The sequence below is a fragment of the Exophiala bonariae genome (genome assembly GCF_035927105.1).
Source record: "Exophiala bonariae strain CCFEE 5792 chromosome Unknown scaffold_28, whole genome shotgun sequence".
NCBI lineage: Eukaryota > Fungi > Ascomycota > Eurotiomycetes > Chaetothyriales > Herpotrichiellaceae > Exophiala > Exophiala bonariae.
The window spans coordinates 264,955-285,079 of record NW_027042503.1 but is presented as its reverse complement, the minus strand read 5'-3'; the positions used below and the strand labels follow the sequence as shown (position 1 = coordinate 285,079).

Sequence of the window (20,125 nt, the reverse complement as noted above, 5' to 3'; positions counted from 1 at the left end):
TTCAAATGGTCATAGCCAGAGCATTTGGTAACTGACATCTTACAGAGGATCAAAGAAAGGTTCAACACTATGTAGGTATGCTGGTCTGAAAAACATGCCTGCCTCTCATGAATTCTCTCAGTCGATTTTATCTCATTTTCAAGTATGCTGCGCACACCTTGTCACGTTATGGGAGGGTTCGCATCCTAGCCCTTCATACAATACGCCACTCATGCATATTTTGGTGACACCCTGTCGCAAAGGAGACGTCCCAGCAATCCTCACTCCCGTGGTATCGCTCACACCCTTGTCTCCCCAGTACAGCCTTTCGGATGATCCGTTTCCCCAGTCGTCCACAAAGTTGGCCAGTTTCTTCAGGTTTCCCCATGCAGCAGGTTGTGGTCCTTTGGGCTTTTTGAAGGCTAGAAAGGTCACCATTGCAGCAAGTATGAGACTTATACCAGCCAGGCAGAAGATGGGCACTGGATTAAATGCAATATAACCATAAGAGAATCCCACAACACTGGTACCAAACAACCAATGACTCACAGCCTTGAGAGCTAGGAGTGCCAGTGACTGCCAGGCCATCAGCATACTTCTGAGTGATGTAAGACTGATTTGTGCGCCACTAGAGCCCGCAGAGAGGTTGGAGGCGCGACGCCACACCGCTTCATCGCGGGTGAGGTTGACAATCTGCTCGGCTGCATGGAGGGTCAGGGTATAGATGGTTTGCATTGCCGTAATTATCAATAGAGGAAGGAAAGTTATCCAAGAACGGCTCGAGCGGACTTGCCTGTGTGTCCGGTCTGGGTACACACCACCAGATGTGTTTGCAGGGTCGAACGACGTATTTGGCTCACCATGGTTCATCCTTAATTCAACGAACCACATCGTAACCCCCCATATGACGATGAGGGGGAACAAGATCCACAACCAGACCACAATTCTAACGATGGATCTAGCCGCCTTTGCCGCGTGTGGTTGACGACGGTTGGGTGGACTAGGGTGGCCGCATGTTCGTTCAATGCGATGGTGGTGAAGTAGGGCAAGGGTAGTGTTCAGAGGACTGGAATTCCAAGACAAAATTTGCCGAGATCTGGATGGAGCCATGCACCAGATAGCGAAAATGATTTGGAGTAGGAGAGCTATACCGAGAACGCACAACGCTTGAGCGTTCAGACTGTATGCATCATGGGGAACGTCGCCGTAGCCATTCATGGGCTGGATGACTTGTGATGCCGTGCTGTACGAAACAGTGATGAGTAATGCCCAGAGACAGTTCATGTACCAGCTGTTTGCGGCACATCTTTTTGCGCTCGTGAACAAACGGAGGTTTGAATTGAAGTTGAGGCGATCTTCATGATATAGCGCCCATCGCAGAGACGTTGCATGAATGAATCCGACCGTTTCAGTGCATGCTGTGACACAGATATTGAAGACTAGCGAGGTCATTTCTTTGATGGTAGTCGAATGCAGAATTGCCCTCTCGTCGTTAGAGAAGCCTCGCCACCGAACGAAAGATCGAGCAGAGAAACCGATGCATACGATCGAAAGGATCGACGTCGTCAATAGTCCCGCAATGCATAGAGTGCGTGAAAGTTTGTCTACTTTGAAGGGAGGTAACTGACTGGGTTCGAGCGGGCCTTCTGCGGACTCTGAGACTGATATACCAGTATTAGGCTTCGAGAGGAATGCCGTCCCTGCGGACATGGTGCTTCGTCTTGATTGATCCTAAGCTCTATAAGAGGAACCCACAGATGATGTGTCGTATGAGGGCTCCGAGTGAAGGAATAATCATGACAGATCGAACAATAAGAAAAGCAGTTATTTACCGTAGCCAGCCAGTCTATTGAGACAGTCTTTCCAGTTGAGCGGGCATTCTTCTTCACATGTACCTCGAACACAAGTTTCACTTTTGGTGCATAGACCCGATTGGTCATGTGCAACTTCTCAAAACAATCCGTAACTCGTAGCCCGAGATTCAGCTGGGAGGAGTGGTTGGTTCTTGGGTTCAGCGTGCATTAAATACGAGCTTCGGGGCTGGGCAAACTTTGCAGTGACCTTGCTGATTCGTCTTCGTGGCTCAGAGAATCTTGGGTACTTATTAGTGTGCTGGAGACATCTTGGTTTCCTATGATGCAAATACTAAGTAAAGGTGAAGAGACACGCAACGGCAGTTCAAACACCTGGAGTGGTTATGACATGGGCGAAGGCCAATTACTTGTTTGATCTGTAGCCTCGTAGTGGGAGGCTTGATATATTCTGCAGCCAGCATACCCAACGCACGCGAAGTCTTTTTCGTCACAGTTTAGCCTTCTCAGCAATCAAAGGATAACTCCTCGGGCCACTCCACAGCCTATCCCTCGTCAAGTCATCCACGCTGTTCACACCAGCCGTCAACATCATGATATCGAACTCGGCGAGCAAGTTCCGCATAATATGCCTGACGCCCTCTTCGCCCATGACACTGAGACCCCAGACCCACAATCTGCCGATCCACACGAACTTTGCGCCCAGACACAATGCTTTCATCACGTCGGCGGCGCCGCGCACGCCCGAGTCGTACATAACCGTCAGCTTGGAGCCGATGCCGGCGTCGATGATGTCTTCGAGTGCGTCGAGCGAGGCGACAGCCCCGTCGACCTGGCGGCCTGCATGGTTGGAGACGACGATGCCGTCGATACCGAGCGAAACGCAGTGTTGGGCGTCGGAGACGGATTGGATTCTGGTGGTGATCACGAGAAGGTCAGCGGAATGTAATGTAGAGCGTTTAGAGTTCCTGAGATCTGCGAGACTCGACTCCTGACCTCACTCACCCCTTAATGCAGAACGGCTTCCCGCCGCTCAACTCCTTCCACTTCGCCATGACCCCGGGAATCTTCTCCCAGCTGAACGCCCGCCCATGCCAGACATTGTCGATCCACATTGCACCCGCCTCCTCCGGCTGTTTCTTGGGGTCGATGCCGGCTTCGCGGAGCCGTTGTTGGAAGACAGGATCCGTCAGGCCGAGATCTGCGCCGATGCCGCGGTAGAAGGCGTAGTTCGAGGTATGGATGTCAGGGTGGCGGAACCCAAGCTGCCATGTATCCTGAGACGACAAGCAATAATCAGCTTGTCTGATCCAGGACACGCGAGAGATCCAGGCCCTGGAGTTGACTGGGCTCACTCACCGTGGTCAAGATACAAGCCGTGAATCCACTGTCAACAGCCCGCTGCATCAAACTCACCGCCAGCTCGTCGTCATGGGGCAAGTACAACTGGAAGAATCGAACAGGCTCATCGTTCTTGGCACCTTCAACGTTCACAGCACGTCCACTCTGTCTGCCCTCGTCATTACTCGCCGCCACATCCTCGATGCTCGAACTCCCCGCCGTGCTGAGCGCGTATGGCAGGCGAAGTTCTCCCGCGACTTTGGCGACCGGCAGCTCTGCCTTCGGATGGTAGATCTTGTTGATGCCGATGGGCGCAAAGCCGATGGGTGCGGAGACCTTGTGGCCGAATAGGGTGGTCGCCGTGGAGCGTTCGTTGACATCGACGAGTTGATGGGGAATCAGGCGATGGCGATAGAATGCTTGTCTGTTGGCGAGGTGGGCTGTTCACGTTGGAGGTCAATGGCACGACTCCAGAACGAGATACAATCAAAAAGGACTCTTCAGGTGGAAACTCACTCCACATAAGTCCCGCATTGGACTGAGCATAAAGCCGGCCGTTCACGCTCAGGGAGCTTTCTGCAAGCGCCTCAAGTTTATCAGGGCTTGAGGCCAAGGGCATGCATCAGCCAAGAATCCAACTCAAATTCTGTCTCTTCGTCTCTCGATCAAGCAAAAGATGCAAGCTTACCTCGTATCGAACGGGGAGCCTATCAATTGGAGTTTTGTTAAAACTTGGACATAAGAAAAAATAGGAGAGCGACCGAGAGCTCATGACCACAGGAACACTCACTCTTGCCCTCATTCAACTGCCAGAACTGCTCGCGCTGGGCTTGCTGCCAATGCGGCGTGTCGCGATGGTAGAGTTTCGGGATCTTTGGGTCGCTCATGGTGATGATGGTAATGCTTCAAGCTGATCTCTGGCTCGATGGCGAGCGACTGGACCGGATGGATTCTGTGCCCCAGATATGCTAACGTAATACGGTACGTAGACCAGAAAAGAGAGTCACGTATATCGATTGGTTTAAGCAGGCAAATGATTGAATGATAGAAGCAGTGCAAGAATGAGATCCAGGAGCTTCAAGGATATAATGTCCTTGAAATCTGAGGAAGTCGATGCCGCATTGGCATATATGCAGTTTCTTATGAATCCCAGCTTCATGGTCGATCCATCACCTACCGGAAACAGGCACAAGAACATCATCATTGCCTCGCCGATCGACATGACAGCACCTGGCGGGTTCTGACGGAGTCAACATGACGTGGTACCTTTGGAAGTATTGGAAGTAATGATGTATTGAAGGAGCTTTTGCTGCACGATGTTCAATCAAAGTGTCGGATACTCTGACCGGCAGGGGATTTCTCCAACTGCAGGCGCGCCCAGATACCATGTCAGTGGTGGGGAGGACGATCGTTCTCCGTCATTCAATGCTTGATTGAATTCTTGTCTCAACGGCTTTCGGGAAGCCTGTTGATCCACCTGCATTGATAGTCGCTATGATACTGGATTATATAGTAGGGTTCAGGACGAGTCCAGAAGCATGGCTACTTTCTGTGTTGATATGCTATCTCATTACAAGGCTTTCGCCAGACTCTGAAGTCGCAATCCATTCATTCAATGCACACAATCAATGCTTGCTTGCTTGCTTGCTACCATCTACCATGGGCTGCCGTGGCTCTGAACATCAACTTTTCCCATCCTTGATTGATCAACAGTTGGGCAAATTCTTCATCTTCACAAGTCTATCCTCCATTGTGCGGCTGGGGTGCTCGGCACGTCAGATCTCGAGCGCGACCATATATTACTCCAAGCCTGTGTGATGAGCCACAAATCCGTTCAGAGCGCCTTGCTTCGCCTTACTTCTCCGCCATTACCTGGTGGTAGAATCGATCGGAATATCTGCGTGAACATCCTTGGTCGTCCAGACATACTCAAGGTGCAATCCCCTCATAGCGGTGTTCCCGAACCCATCAGGCATATGTAAATCATCATCGTTCGCTTGTAACTTCCGAGTGCAAGACCAGATTTCCCCTTGACATAAATCATTCCCCGTAGATATCAATCGTCATCATCATTCTTCATCCTTCCAGTCCCAGACCTGCTTGAGGAAGGTCGACATACTCACCTTCTTGTTTTTCATTTCCGTCATCCATGGATGCTCCAGCATACGCCAGGGATTTGCCCTTCTGGGTGGTTCTTTCTCCAGACAGCACTCGATGAAATATTTGAACATGTCACTCCATTTGATGCCATTCTCGGGTTCGTCTTTCAGTTTGGGTATTGGTTGTGCAACAATATAGGTCAGAAGGTCAATAAGACCAGCACGAGGTTGCATCTCAGTGCCATCTGCTGGAAAAGGAAATCGGTGCTGGGCGACCTCGAGTAATGTCACACCCAGAGACCAGACATCGGAAGTGATTGTATAGGATTGACCCTGTATCCGTTCCGGAGCCATATAGTATGAGGTTCCGATGAAGGTGTTGGCATCGCCCTTGGTGCCGAATTCTCCGCTCACGCCAAAGTCACACAGCTTGACCTGTCCATTTCGGCAGAGGAGAATATTAGAGGGCTTGATATCTAGACAAGGTTAGTATTGAAACGAGAAAACGAAAGCGGATTGGAGGCATACCTCTGTGGATGATCTTCCGGCTGTTTAGATATGTTAGACCGTGCAGCACATCTCCGGCAATTTTGCCCAAGACTTTTTCCCCTGTTCGGCCACCGAGTTTTTTGACTTCCTTGTAGACACTGTCGAGACTTCCACCTTCGCAAAATTCCATGGCTATGGAGATTGTGCTGGACGATTTGTCCATGAAGGCACCATAGTACTGGCAAATGTATTCGGATGTGCAGTTTTTGTTGAATTTGAGTTCTCGGAGAATCTGTTTCTTAACGTCGGGATCAGGGCTTGTGGTGATGATCTGGTGGGTTTGTCAATATCAATATTATAGATCAAGAAAGGCCGACGTACCTTTAATGCAAACACGGTTTTGCCGCCTTGTATCATACATCTCGTGACAGCACCACCGGCGCCCTCGCCCAGAGAGCCGAGTTCTATTATTTTCTTTTGTTCACTTGCGGCTGTCCATCCTTCATCGTCCAGATCGTCCACATCGAGTGGTCTCCCTTTCTCGAGACTCAGTTTATCAAAGTCGACTAGCAATCCGCTCATGCTTCCTTCTCTTTCCATTGACACCCCGCCAACTTCGGAATATATGGAACTGATTGCTGACGAAGGGTCCGGTGTGCCGGCTTGTCGACCACCATTGATTGTGAATGAAAGGGCAGAGTATGTTGAGGAAGCAGCAGAACCAGGGACACTGGTGCCCTGGAAACTGTCTCCTCTCGGCCTGCTGGCATTGTCGTTGCCATGCACTGCAGCAATGTTGAGGGGTTGTATTGAGGGTCGGAAAGATCCAGCCTCGTGAATTGCACCCTGGCTGCCCATGGGGGTGGCCAGAGACAATTTGGGTGCACCTTTATTGGCGAGACTGAATCGAGGGATTTCGACGGGTTGTCCGCCATCGTGAACGGGTTTGGCACTGGGCGAGGGAGGAATGCCCAAAGTGAGGCGGGGGGTCCGGCTACCGCTTTGACTTCGACCACCAGGCACTGGCGGCCGAAGAAGCGGCACCGGGGAAGACATTGCGGTAGAAAGTGGATGCAGGCAGGAGGAAGTCGTGTAGTGAGGTAGTCTTAAACGTTGGTGATGGGTGTTTCGAGGGTGCGAACAATGGCAATAGTGAGAAAGGTAGTCAGGTTCGGATTGCGTTGAGAGTGGGGGAGACTGCGGGTGATGGTGGTAAGGTGCAGGCTCTCTGGTACAGAGACTGGGAACCAGTGTTCAGTGGGAAGTAGTATTCGCCGCTGGTGTTTGTTGCACCAAAGTGCAGTGGGTTGTGTTCCCTCTGGGTAGTTGGTGCAGATAGCCTGGCTGCTTGTTGCACCACGAACAGAGGGTCGAAAGGCAATAATAGTGGCACTGTAGCACAAGGTAAGGTACGTTGGTTTGGAGATGGTGAGCAGAGTAGAAGTGACAATAAAGTGGTTGATAAGCTGGAGAGGTCTGGCAGGTTCTGGTATCCAAGTGCCCAGGTGAATGTAGAGGCGAGTGAGTGCAGGTGATGCTGACAGAAGGCGACGTACAAGAACCAGGACCAGAACCAAAACCAAAATCAGGACTGGGCGAGTTTGATGATCTGATCTGCGACAGGCGGCTACGTGAAACACCACTCACGTCTTCTCAGGCTGGCTCTGGCTGCTCAGGCCTCAATGTTAATCCGGGGCCAAAATCCAAATCCGCGCCACAACACGTTGACTCGTAGGAATTGAGTGGGAAATTAGGACCAAGGTATTACTCAAGACATGACTCAAAAGAAATAGAACTCCAAGGATAAGAAGAGCCCGAAGAGAAATGATTTGATTTTCAGCTCGCCCTCCCTCCAAGAAGTCCGGATACAGTGCTTGGGATGCAGTGCCTTTGAATGCCAGTGGGTGCCTTGGGCCTGGGGTAGTTTAGGTATGTGTCAATGGGTTTGCCAATCCACCATTATCATCCAGTCTGCTTCTCACACTGGCATTATTACACTCTCACCACTTATAAAGCCGGCCAAATCTCCGAGTATGATCGGACAGCCAGTGATGGTGGTTGTGGTCTGGTACTTTGGTGTCCGTAGATGACTGACCCTCGTAGTAATCGATAGTAGCTGGTCAGGCCCTCACCTCGCAACCTGCATGATTCACATCCCCCGATCCCCATCCACCACGTTTACACCAGAAAGATTGGTTGACCAGCTTACAGGGCGAGGCTTGGCCTGGCCAAACCCATGCATGCCCATGCGTGCCAGTGCCCAAGCCCTACGCAGTGATAGGCACCCGATATGCGTGATGAACAGGCGCGCATTGCCCCGAGGGGTTCCTTCGACCGCCTTTTTCCCAGCAGTCAACGCCCATGACCCGCCTGTCAGGGCCACAAACATGCGGTGACCCCTCTCGTCTTCTGCCAACATGCCTACGGAGTCCTGCTCAGCTCAAGCACCCCATGTCCACTTTTCTATCTACTCGTCCACTATGACATCAAAGAATATACTTCCGTCAGACTCCTCATGTGCCGATTCCCGTCAAAGGCCTGAGCCCTGAGCCCTAAGGTCCAGCCGTTGATAGGCAGACGTTGGCTCCCAGCATCGAAACACGCCATTCCGCCAGTCAGATTGATGATCTGAATGTTCCATTCGGTTGTCTCTATTGCGTCCTAACCAAAGTTGGTAGCAACACTTATTCACGCCTTGTGGTCCATCAACAGATTTCTCTGTGCCTCTCCGGCTACCCAACTCCACCCCAGCCTGGTTACGTATGCAGGCCAAGGTACCCATGATTCTGGTCATCACAGCCCAATAGGAAATTTACGAGACACAAGGCAAGTATATTGACAACAGCTTACTAGCGCCAAACAAAGCCATACGAGGTAGAGGTTTGCATGAATTTGTTTTTCTTTTTCGTTTGACTAGGAGAATTCCACCCGCCCTTCATCGTGTTTTCGCTTACAACTGCTCCTGGTTGCTGGTTTTATACTTGACTGTGTTCCGGTCTTCTTCATCTTGTGCCAGGGCGTCATTGCCCCATCGTGATCTGGGCCCAGCCTGACTTTTCCCGTCGCACATAACCTTCACCACAGTCTTCGCCACACTCTCACCTCCATGTGAATTCCAGTCTTTCGTTGCAAACAAGGTCTGAGAGCAAAAGTGTTTGTGTTTGTGTTGGTGGGGTACAGGCATTCGTCGAGATGGTCATAGGTCGTCGTTGACTCTTGCGCCTCAAGAACGACGACGAACCTAGAGTGATTGGTGGGTGCATGGTGTGATTAAGAGAAGGATTGTAGTTGTGGGGTACAAACTCAGGTCATCACTCATCAACTCGCATACCAGGCGAGAAGTTTAAAAAAAAGGTATCATAAGCTTCGTCAGGTCGCTTTGCGCAAGACACCGTCTATCGGACGCCAAAGGGGAAAAAACAAGACGCCCCGTGCTTTTCATCAATGTGGTGCGGGTGGCAGAGAAGGGCAGTGGGTAGTTGGTAATCGGAATCGAATGAGCGTGTGGGAGAGTAGTGCGTAATGTGAATGTAATGTCTGGAGACCTGTGCTCGATCGGTAGCTCATTCCATCGAAATCTGCTGTCGACGACCTTTCTCGGCTTCCAAGTTCTCGTACAAGAGGTACAAGGCTTTCTCGTTGGCACTGGCGCTGCCCATGATGGTGAACATTCTTTCACCCGTGTCATCATGAGGCGCCTTGGCGATGGAGATTCTTGCACCGGAGCTCTTTCGAATTTCACTGATCTTGGATCCTCCTCGTCCAATGATGCAGCCGACCATATCGGCAGGGATGCTGATGTTCTGGGTCTGGACCTCTTCACCATCTTCAGTCACGGCGGGAATTCCTCCACCACGGGGAGCATCATTGCCACGGTTGTAGGCTCTGGTCTCGCTAAAATCAGCACCATTGCCAGTCCGATTGAATGATCGACCACCGCCGTAACTACCACCAGCGGGTGCTGCAGCAGTGCCAACGCCGCCAGTTCCAGCACCGACAGCAGGAGGTAGAGGGCCCGAGCCGACTTGCACTCTGACCGCAGGGTTGTATAGAACGGTGCCGGTGCCACGTTGCCAGTCATCGACTAGACACTTTCCGATCTCCCAGATGGCTTTGTCGATGCCCTCTGGCGTGCCCTGAACTTCGACGATACGCTCAGTGGATTGGGGTAGCATTTCCTTTTGGGCAACCATCCGCACACCAGAGACGTCCTGGATGTGCTTGATCTTGAGACCTTGACGACCAATGATGGTACCCATTTGGTTGTGGGAGATCAACAAACGGATGGCTAGATGGATAATTTGTCAACCCGTGTTTCATAGCGAGAGGTGGGGGAAAACTTACGGTGAGTTCCATTGTTTTGAATGACACCACCCATGCCCATTTGAGGTGCACCCTCCAAGAGGCCTTTGGCAACGAGAGAGTAGGCCTTTGCAATACCAGCGAGGGGTCCGGTGACGGTGAGAACACGGTCATGAACACCTTGGACGACCTTGCTGACGCCAGCTTTGACACCGGTCTCATCGCGTAGGTCAGCAACGTTCTTGCCTGCTTTGCCGATGATAACACCGGCTTCCTTGGTAGAGACAATGGCCCGGAGGGTAAGCTGTGACTGCGCGTATTCTTCCTCGGTCTTGGGTTGCTCGTCTCTTCCATCACCCACGTTGAGTTGGTTCATGCCATCGGCAAGGCCAGCGTCGTCAATGTGGTTGGCATTGATTGGTGATTCTGCGGATGCCATTGTAGATGGATTTGACAAAAATCAGATGAGATCTCAACAGGAAAATGGGAGTTTGTGGTGGAGAAGGGTGGTGAGGTTGTGTTGTAGTGGTGGTGAGGTTGTGTTGTAGTGGTGGTGGTTGTAGTTGTGAAGGCGGGTTAAAGAACAAACCGGTCCGAACCACCAAGATTGAGATATGTGGGTTGGTGAGGAGGAGATGATTGATGAGGAATCGGGCGGAGACTGGAGAAAGAAGGGGGATGAGATGGAGGATGGGTGGAGGGATGAGAGATGAGGGATAGAAGGGTGCGAGGGAGTGAGTACGACTGCGAATGCGAGGTGGTGATGGTGATGGCAACGAGGATGAGGTGAAAGGTGGATAGAAAAGGTGATTATTGGGGATGAACTCTTGACTCTTGGAGTTCAATTTTGCAAGGAATTTGACTGCAGCCAGTTGCCAGTGTTTGTTCGTTCGGTTTGGGAAGGGACCTCCCCGGGAAGCCCACTAACTAAGGATTCTTAGGTAAGGACGGGGCAGGAGGCAGGACTCACGCTCAGCTGTCCAGTGCCTGCCACTGAATCATACTCCAGAAGTTGTGACTGAGCTACCGCCACTACTACGTACTAACGACGTACTAGGTGAATTTTTGGCCGCTTTAGAGTGAACTAGAGAGGCTAGCTCACAGTCCATTTTACTGTCACCACTTCATAAAGCCTCGTTCAAATTCCCTGGGGATCTGGCATTCATGATATCCACTGCAATGCAGTCAGGATCTCAAATTCGACGATTCAGCGTGGGCTCCAAGAGTCCCCATGCTGTCAATCAAGATATTTTTATTACAGCTGCAGGTTTCAGGGACAGCTATAAGTACCTACTAAGGCACAAACAGATCAACAAAACATCCTGTTTGTTACATGACCAGGTGAATCAAGCCTCAAAACATTCAATCGTCTACTTGTCGGCTTCGAACACAATCTTTTGAACTCTCATGTTGTTGAACTCATCATACCATTTCACCGCTTCCGACATGGGTTTGATGTTTTCAATCATAAAGCTAGAACCACATGTCAGCAAGGTGTCCACGGCGTGATCCATCCTAGAGGTTACACAGTGATGATGCACTTACTCAAGTTGATCTTGCTTCTTCGCCAACATATCCAAAGCTTTTTCAAAGAGACCTGAAGAGAAAAGAAAGCACACGTCAGCGGCACGCCATAGTGATATCGGATCCCCTGATGTACTTACTTCGTACTGGACAACGACCCATCTGGATCCTCAAATTCTTGCCGTACGCCTGATTCCCTGTCCATGGAATCTCACCGTTGTGTACACCCACACTGGAAATATTACCCCAAGGCCTGAGCAGTTCGAATCCCATTCCAAGGGCGTCGCTATGCCCGACGATTTCAATGGCAGTATCGGCACCTCGTCCATCCGTGAGCTCGAGAACGCGTTTCTTCAGCCCCTCCTTGTCCTTGAGGTAATTCCATGGCTCGGCTCCGAGTTTCTTTGCTAGTGCTAGTCGATCCTCTACACCATCAATTGCCAATATGGCCTTGGGCTTATATTCCAGTGCGTTTACCAAAGCACAGAGTCCTACCGGCCCGCAACCGATCAACACGACGACGCTGGACTCGATGGTTTCCTGATCAAACCCGCGGAAAGCATTCGCGGCAGCGAAATATCCAGTTGGGAAGATGTCTGCCATGAGAACCAGCTTCTTTTCATCGATATTTGGTGGAGCTTTTGCGACAGTCGCATCCGCAAGAGGAATGCGACAATACTCGGCTTGACCGCCATCGAGGACGGCACAACCAAAGAGCTGGCATTTTTCGCATCGTGATGAAAACCCCTTCTTACAGTAGAAGCACTCTCCACAGTTGACGGTGAAGGGCGTGACGATCAAATCCCCCTTCTTGACCAACTTGACGTCCGATCCTGTCTCAACCACCTCTCCAGTGAACTCGTGGCCCATGATAAAGCCGGTGGGCGAAGGTTGATGACCACGGAAAACATGAAGCTCACTAAGGTCAAGTATCAAGCCATGGTCAGTTACTCGACCTTTTCAGACAGTGTCAACTCACCTCCCACAAAGAGCAGTATATCTGACTTTGATGATGATATCTTTTGGGTCTTGAATTTTGGGGATCGGTCTTCGTTCGACAGCAACCTCGAGTTTCCCCTTGAAGACGACCGCTTGCATAGTCCCGTCGTTTGCCATTTCTGCTTGCTTGGTGTTTCAGCAGCAACGTCACTCCACCGTGCAAAAAGTAAATGCGGGGATGCGTGAGAATCACAAGTCAATCGTCAAGAGCAAGTATTCTCTGTAAGGAGCCGTCACAGTGAAGCAAGACGCAAGCCAAAAAAAAAATATAGGATCCCTATGAAGGACTGAGAAGGAAGAAGTTCAAAAATTGTCAAACCAATATCTTGTCCGGACGTCCCATGGAGCTATTATCCAAGTGAAGTTGACATGTTCACGCATGACATTGTCACCGCGCAGCTGTGAACCCCGAAAAAGGATATCGGCGGAAATCGTACCTAGGCTGTTTACCTGTGCCAGCTGCGGGGAAAGCAATCGGACTGAAATGAAATGCCATCTTTTCCTGAAGTTGTCCGACCATTCGACATCCATCCATCCCTCCCTCCCCCTCGGTACTCCATTCAGGATTGTAGTTAGTAACCTGAACGGGATCGCAGGATATACATTATTGGCAGTGTATAGCCCCGAAGGCCTAGCTAGTTACTTAGGTACCTATGTCGACAACAGCACCATCATGATCGCATCCCCTCTCGAGTCGATGCGCAAGATAAAATAGTGATAACCTAAGTAGTATTTCCCCTTCCCATCGTTGTTCCTCAACCCGAGTTCGGGTTCAGCCAAGCACCATCTCGCCCCCTCTCCCTCTGTAGCGAACTAGTCAGGCACTTAAATCACACCCGGGGATGCAGATAGCAGTGGGCGCAACTCCCACCCTGACCTGCTAGTACCCTGCCCCTCCCAACCCATCAGACTCCGAGCTCCGGAAACGGAGTCCCATGGGAATATAGTTGCGATGGGCAATCCCAGGGCAAGTTGTTACCCCGCAGCCTCAGCGTGATCCGATCACGCCGCATCGTCTGCGTAGGGCAGATGCCGTTCAAATAAGTACTAATTCTCGCCACTCGCATATCACTTGGTGGAATTGATTGTTAGAGCGCTGAGGGCGCCAATTAGAGTTGATCCCATCGGAACTCATCTGTCGGATCTGTGGTAAGGATATTATCATACGATTCATGGGAACAGCGACAGATCGTAAGGTGGCTGTCGCTCGAAGTCTATGGACATGCAGTCCTCAATTGCCAAACAACGCCCGTCCCAGTAACCAAAGTCCTTCCGATGCTTCCCACTTCCATGCGTTGAAAAAGAAATCGTGCCAACGTATGCAATTTGACTCCCCAGAGTGTGCTTCCCACTCGCCCGACGAATGGCCGTCACTGTATTGAAGCCTGTTCATCCATCCAAAAGCTAGACCGCCATCGTGTAAACTCCATATAGCCGTCCCGAAGGAGGCTCTGCCGCAGATCGGTAATCCGAACTCTCAGACCATATACCCGATCCCAGCCCTCAGTGCAGGACAGCTCTATGCATGACATCTCCGCCCAAGCCAACATGGCTTGACTACAGCTCTTCAATTCACCGTACACAGCAGCTCGGACTCGAGGATGAATTTCCCCTCCTTGTACTTTTCACTGGCCTCATAAGCCTTGTCGTACTTCCAACCCACCGTGTCGTCGCACTGCTTGCACTTGATGTCACGCACAATGTGTCTCCCCGTCGTCATGTTGCGCTCCATCGCTTCGGCCTGTTTGATGTTGACCACGGTCGAGAACAAAAACGCCTTACCATGCTGCCCTCGGAAGTTCCGCGAGATGATGTCGTCGAAGTCTGCGAGGTGGGTTTTGCAGTTCTAGAAAGTAGCAGGTGGTTGGTCAGTCTCAACCAGGCAAACGCATTTCGAAGCGGGAGTAAGAACTGGTGGGATTGTCTGATGAAGCACATACTTTGCACCCGAATATTTTGGCGGAATTGAGGTATGTATTGTATGTGAGACCCATCCTGCTCACACGGCCGGTCTTTCCTGTAGTTGTGTAGAAGGTTTCTTGTCCTGCAGCGGGTTTGGGACGTCAGCCCGCTTACCCAAATCCTCCACCTCCTGTCTTTTTGGTTTGTGGTCTATCGGCTTCCTCCTTTATGACTTCTATTGGACTATCAGCGAGGAGACCGCCTTGGGTTCAGAGGGATAGAACTCTGCGAGGACGTGAAACGGTCGATTGCAAAGAGAGGTGTGGAGCGACAGTCTCGTTGGGGATCGGGCAGCGGTGGGAACACGTCAGGATTTGTGAGCGAAAACTTGATGTCTAGCATGTAAAGGAGATCCTATATTGTGAGCGATGGCATGAATCGATGTCGAAACCCTCAGCTGAGCGTTCGATTGAACCTTTGGTTGTTACCTAAGTACTAGGGGTTAGAATGCAGATGAGCAGGCATGGTTGGAGATGAAGTCAGAGGGCATCAGCAGTTCCAACTCGGCTGGGCAATTGCCCCACCAAGACTCTTCAGCCTGCTCGAGGTCAGTGGGGGTTGCCGGTGGGCGCCTCGGGCGCAAGATTAACCGAAGTTCCAGCCTTGTCAATCATCTAATAGGCGTCATACAGGCGACTCCTTCCTGCTCAAACTAGGCCCTCAAAACCATTCATCGGATGCACGCATTTTCAACTCTAGGTAGGCTCTAGACATCTAAGCAATTGGCTAACAGATAACAAAGAATTACCGGTTCTACTGATTCACATCCGGGGTGCCACTAGCAGTCATGACCCACGCTATTCGTCTAGCGATGGATGAAAGAGTCCGCTACTCTCGTCCTCCACGCATCTTGGTAAGCGTAAAACCATCATCCTCGCTCTCAGAACCTCTCCTTGTCTGTTGCGCTTTCGTCTTTGCCTCATTTGATAACTGAGCGGACCGAGTTTTGGATTCACTCTCCCTTCTCTGCTCGGGCAACAATGCTGCCGAGGTCACAAAGCTCGATCGATGCCTATTCTCTCCTAGCATGAATGAGAATGACGCATCCATCAACGACGGTCGTGATTTGTGCCCCGCAGAACTAGCATCATCCTCGTCTTTTGTGGGCTTTTCAACCACAGGTGTGGCATTTGAGATGGGTTCTTGCGCTACCTTTTCGGCTTCCACTGTTGGTGGACTTTGGGTGCTGTGTGACGAGGATTCTGTTGGGGGTGTTGAAGCTTCTGACTTCGATGTCTCCACTTTCACCGTTGGTATGGTGCTCTCCTCCGTCAAGACTTCCGGTGGTATAGGTATATCACTGTTGTTGAGGTACACCGATACAAACTGGATCCTGGCCAAGCTCATATTGAAGCTCTGATCTGCATCATCAGAAGATTCAGAGCTTGCAAGTTTAGTCGTCCGGAGTGACTGAAGCGCATCGTCTAGCATCTTCGCCAATTGTTTGTTGCGCGTTTCTAGTTCCTCGATTTTGTGCTGAGCGACTTGTCGAACTTCTTCTGCTCGACCATCCAAAGACTTGCGCTCACCATACAATACATCCGAACTTGGCTGTCTCGAATGTGGCGTCTGATAGTTGTTCATGTTACGTCTAACTTCGCCCACCGCACTTCGGACAGCCTTTGAGACATTCCATCCCTCTGTTCGTTTCTGCAATCCCCCTGCCACTTCTTGAAATAACCCTTCCAGTTGGCGTTGGGGTGATGCGAACCTGCCTGGAGAAGCACTCGGTGATTGTCGATGCTGTATCGTTCTCGCGTTGCGGATCCCAGATTGACTACGACTAGCCGAAGTCTCATCCGTTTTGGGACGTCTTCCTGTGTAATGCTGAATCAAAGTGGCTCCGGCAGATGAGTTTCGATTCCTATCTAGGAATGTGGCATCTCTGACCAGTTGTTGAGGGCCTTCTGGGCTTGGGGGAAAGCTGTAATGGGTCAGGGCTGTAATCGCTGCGGTATAGTCCGCTTCGACCAAAGACCACCGACATCTCAATAACATTGCAACACATGTTAGGTCAACAATGTCTCCTCTGAGATTCTCAGCGAAAAGGAGATCCCAAATTCGCAAGACTTCTTTAAAATTAAATTCTCGACCGAATAAGAGTCGGATCCAACGGCTGCATGCCATGGTGAGTTGTTGTCTTCTTGATGAAAGATGGCACTTACATGCTATAAATTTGTGGTAGAATTCCAATGACTGTCAAATGGGTAGCAAGCTCCGGATCCACAGCTGCCAATATCTCTTCGTGAATTTTCTTGCTCCTCTCAACGATTGGTGATGAGTCTCGGTTTTCTCCAATTTCGTAGAAAGCCTTTGCTGTCTGCATCACTGCACAGAAGAGGCTGAAGGCGTCATGCTCGATGTACTTGCTGTCTAGGGCTTCGAGCATCAAGTCTGCCCCTTCCGCTTGCTTGTCGACGTTCACGGCTGTCATAAGATCGATGCCGTCCTGTTGGATAATCCAAAGGATTGGTGCCAAGAGCTCATGCATACCCTGTCGATATCCGATATCAGGATTGAGTTTGGAGTAGATGAAGAGAATGTCCAATAATTTCTTCTGAGTGGATGGTTCTCGAAAAAAATAATTGTCTTGCATACACCGAGTCACATCCTGGAAGATTTCCTCCCTGTTGATTTCATCCTGCCGAAGAGTAGACCAAGGAGACTTGACTTTGTCAGATGTCAGATCCTTCAGATGGAGCTGAAGGACTTGGAACATACATTATCATCGTCCGCCAGCGGATCTGCAGACGAATGAAGGTCGTTTGGATGGTCAATGAAACGCAGAAAATGATTTCGTAACGAAGTGTAAGCGGATCGTGATTCTGCCAACTTCTTTGGCCATGACCTTTGACTCAAAGGCCCGTAAAGAAGGAATGCCTAGGTTGATTAGTACTCTTTCATAGATGAAGCACTAGAAAGATACCCACCTTCCAGCATACAGATCGCAGACCATCCTCACACGGGTCGAAGCCGTCACCGTCTCGTAATGCTTGCCGCAAGTCAACTCCAATTGACGTGCTAAACAGCGAAGTCCAACGGCGCCTGACGCAGTCAATGACTTGGAACAAACTCGGAGCAGATGGAGCCTTCTTACTGTATGTCTTCCAACGTGCGCATGGCCGTCATATGCTTTAGATATCATCGGGATTGATTAGCCATGGGAAGCAGATGGCCACGCGTTATCAGCGACGGGAGATGCTACAAGCAGGTGTTCTAGTTTCGTCGTCTTTCTCAAGTTGCTGCCAGTGCCAGGTGATCACCAAACTCATATCGTTCAACGGTCTGACGTCGTTAGATGCCAGTCAGGCCAGCGGAGGGGAATATTTCTTGGCAATCCTGTCTGATGAGTCATCCGTGTCCAACCCGCCGCTTGTTTCTGGAGGATGATTGACGAGGCTTGTTATTGTTACTCGGCGGTCGCCCATCATCACCGTGATCGCGACCACCAAGGTCCTCTTGGCCGTCATATCACTCAGACGTACCGTCGGTGCTCAAACCATGTCTAGTGTGGAAAATGTCTGCCGATCTGTTTGCTGCTTTCATCAATGATAGCAATGAAGACTCCTCGAGCAAGTTTAATGTTACTGCACAAAAGCAATCCGTAGCCTCTGATTCTTGGAGCGATGCTTTTACCTCTACAGTAGCAACGTCGATTCACAATACCGTCGAACGAAAACAAAGGGACAACCATGCTCCACCACTATGGCAGAAAGATCGGCGAGGAACCGATATCCTCTTTGATGCCGAGGCAGCCGATGAGGATGACTTTGGTGACTTCGAGGATGTTAATACTGTTAACACAATAAAAAAATTCCCGGAAGTCACAGGTGATAACGAAGGTCACCGGATGCCGTCCCTAAAGGTTGCTGACCAGCACCCTCCTGACCTCATCAGCCTCGAGCCAGAGTTCACGGGTCTAGTTACAGGCCCTTCCACATCCGACCCCTTCAAAAGGCAAGAGGTACCCGAGATATCTACATCAGGCCAACATGGAATCGAGGAGCCAGGCGCGGCCTGGGATGACGATTGGGGCGACTTTGAACAGACGTCGCCAAAGGTCAAGCCTTCTGTCCAGATTAGACAGCATGGGGTTCTTGATAAGGCTGCCAATATCAACCCCCCAACTACAGAAGAGGCTGAGGATTATTGGGAGCCTTTCGAAGATGGGCAACCACAGCAGCCGCAAGGTCAGAAATCAACATCTGTTCAGCCTTCGTCTGAGCTATCAATGACTGGCAAGGCTATCAAGCCAATTTCTACAGACGCTGTAACAAGACCACTAAATGTCCCTCCACCCGCCACGCTTCTGCAACTACTGTCCAACATCTTTGTGTTAATTCACAATCTACACAGCGCTGGTCAGGAAGCTAAGCCAGACCTTGCATTAAAAGTCCTGGTCGTGTTCCGGGTTGTATCTAGAATCGTTGCCGGGAGGACTCTACGTTGGAAAAGAGACACCATCTTGGCCCAGAGTATGAGAATTGGGCAGGCTGGAAGTACCGGAGGTATGAAGCTTACATCGGTCAACAAAGGGGAGAGCACAAGAGAAGCACGGGAAGTGGAGGATCTACTCGGTCACTGGTCAAGATATACTCATGAATTTCACAGCATTTTGGCTCAGGCTGGTATGACGGGTACTCGATTGAAAATTGCTTCCTCTCCTACACTGAAGATCTTGAAAGCGACCGGAACCTCAAAACAATGCGCCTTATGTGGACTTCAGAGAACTGAAAGGATCAGCGGCGTTGATACCGACATAGATGATCTCTTCGGGGAGTTCTGGACTGAACATTGGGGGCATAAAGAGTGTTGTGAGTTTTGGTTTCTTTACAAGGAGCACTTGAACCAACGCTGAAAGGCTCGAGAGCTTCTGTTTGACATAATACCTTCGAAGTCATACTTTGATCCGCCGGATAAGTGATCTACAGTCCAGTTTCGAGGCTGTCAAACAATGGAGTCAATGCTCCATGAAATTTTTGACAAGATAGATATGTTAGAAACTTTATATTCGTGTCTCATTGATAGAGGATTTGTTGAGAACTGAGCGCATCAATCGTATTCCTCAATCTCGATGTTCACCCTGGTCTTTGTACTTGTCCAAGTCGTCGATGTTGGGCTGCTCGGGGAATTCCGGGTGGCGTTTAAGCAGCGACAACGTCAAGCATTAGGCTTGGAAAGCACCTAGACCATGACTGCGACTGCCTAGATCTTGACCTAAAACCTCGATCACCTGCTTGGGGAATTAACCAACAGCCTCAGCTACCTGATCGTCGGCACGGGTGACCACGCGTCGCGTTGTTTGGACGATTTTGACTTTGGATGTGATTTTGGAGGGGAAATTTGCTGGGCAGTCTCCTCGGTCGATCACTTGGGCAGCGAACTGAGTGCGGAAATAGGCGGACCACTGCAGACATGGGCGCCTCGGGCGTGGTTAGGGCCTGTGAATAACCCTTTGGCCCACTGTGAAATTACCCCAAGCGGTCCTCGTCCTCTGCTCGTCCTGCGCCTATTGAACAACATCCTCCCATTCACCCACTTGCACCCATCCATCTCTCATCCCACCAATTCATCCCGCATAGCCACCTGCCCGCTAAGCGGGTCTTTGCAGTGCTGTGC

The 20,125-nt window shown here is 50.6% G+C and overlaps 9 protein-coding genes across 9 annotated transcripts; 1 reads left to right on the top strand and 8 right to left on the bottom strand.

The window, feature by feature from the left end:
• Positions 1-138: 138 nt before the first annotated feature.
• On the bottom strand, positions 139-1,197 carry LTR84_007226 (uncharacterized protein; the record flags this gene model as incomplete). The annotated part of the gene is made up of 2 exons (XM_064850779.1): positions 139-680; positions 1,131-1,197. 2 exons carry the CDS (start codon positions 1,195-1,197, stop codon positions 139-141), a joined length of 609 nt encoding a protein of 202 aa, XP_064702445.1.
• A 1,083-nt stretch (positions 1,198-2,280) lies between these two features.
• Positions 2,281-4,018, bottom strand: LTR84_007225 (uncharacterized protein; the record flags this gene model as incomplete). The annotated part of the gene is made up of 6 exons (XM_064850778.1): positions 2,281-2,704; positions 2,796-3,067; positions 3,150-3,571; positions 3,648-3,733; positions 3,820-3,838; positions 3,922-4,018. 6 exons carry the CDS (start codon positions 4,016-4,018, stop codon positions 2,281-2,283), a joined length of 1,320 nt encoding a protein of 439 aa, XP_064702444.1.
• A 1,182-nt stretch (positions 4,019-5,200) lies between these two features.
• On the bottom strand, positions 5,201-6,775 carry LTR84_007224 (uncharacterized protein; the record flags this gene model as incomplete). The annotated part of the gene is made up of 3 exons (XM_064850777.1): positions 5,201-5,706; positions 5,759-6,050; positions 6,101-6,775. The coding sequence occupies 3 exons, from the start codon at positions 6,773-6,775 to the stop codon at positions 5,201-5,203; spliced, it is 1,473 nt and encodes a 490-aa protein (XP_064702443.1).
• A 2,507-nt stretch (positions 6,776-9,282) lies between these two features.
• Positions 9,283-10,460, bottom strand: LTR84_007223 (uncharacterized protein; the record flags this gene model as incomplete). Its single annotated transcript, XM_064850776.1, has 2 exons — positions 9,283-10,007; positions 10,064-10,460. 2 exons carry the CDS (start codon positions 10,458-10,460, stop codon positions 9,283-9,285), a joined length of 1,122 nt encoding a protein of 373 aa, XP_064702442.1.
• A 931-nt stretch (positions 10,461-11,391) lies between these two features.
• Positions 11,392-12,661, bottom strand: LTR84_007222 (uncharacterized protein; the record flags this gene model as incomplete). Its single annotated transcript, XM_064850775.1, has 4 exons — positions 11,392-11,494; positions 11,567-11,618; positions 11,686-12,464; positions 12,525-12,661. The coding sequence occupies 4 exons, from the start codon at positions 12,659-12,661 to the stop codon at positions 11,392-11,394; spliced, it is 1,071 nt and encodes a 356-aa protein (XP_064702441.1).
• A 1,450-nt stretch (positions 12,662-14,111) lies between these two features.
• Positions 14,112-14,538, bottom strand: LTR84_007221 (uncharacterized protein; the record flags this gene model as incomplete). The annotated part of the gene is made up of 2 exons (XM_064850774.1): positions 14,112-14,390; positions 14,485-14,538. The coding sequence occupies 2 exons, from the start codon at positions 14,536-14,538 to the stop codon at positions 14,112-14,114; spliced, it is 333 nt and encodes a 110-aa protein (XP_064702440.1).
• A 796-nt stretch (positions 14,539-15,334) lies between these two features.
• LTR84_007220 (uncharacterized protein) lies at positions 15,335-16,633 on the bottom strand (the record flags this gene model as incomplete). The annotated part of the gene is made up of 1 exon (XM_064850773.1): positions 15,335-16,633. The coding sequence occupies one exon, from the start codon at positions 16,631-16,633 to the stop codon at positions 15,335-15,337; it is 1,299 nt and encodes a 432-aa protein (XP_064702439.1).
• A 34-nt stretch (positions 16,634-16,667) lies between these two features.
• LTR84_007219 (uncharacterized protein) lies at positions 16,668-17,229 on the bottom strand (the record flags this gene model as incomplete). Its single annotated transcript, XM_064850772.1, is given in 2 exon segments — positions 16,668-17,207; positions 17,224-17,229. The coding sequence occupies 2 exon segments, from the start codon at positions 17,227-17,229 to the stop codon at positions 16,668-16,670; spliced, it is 546 nt and encodes a 181-aa protein (XP_064702438.1).
• A 794-nt stretch (positions 17,230-18,023) lies between these two features.
• On the top strand, positions 18,024-19,364 carry LTR84_007218 (uncharacterized protein; the record flags this gene model as incomplete). The annotated part of the gene is made up of 1 exon (XM_064850771.1): positions 18,024-19,364. The coding sequence occupies one exon, from the start codon at positions 18,024-18,026 to the stop codon at positions 19,362-19,364; it is 1,341 nt and encodes a 446-aa protein (XP_064702437.1).
• Positions 19,365-20,125: the final 761 nt, after the last annotated feature.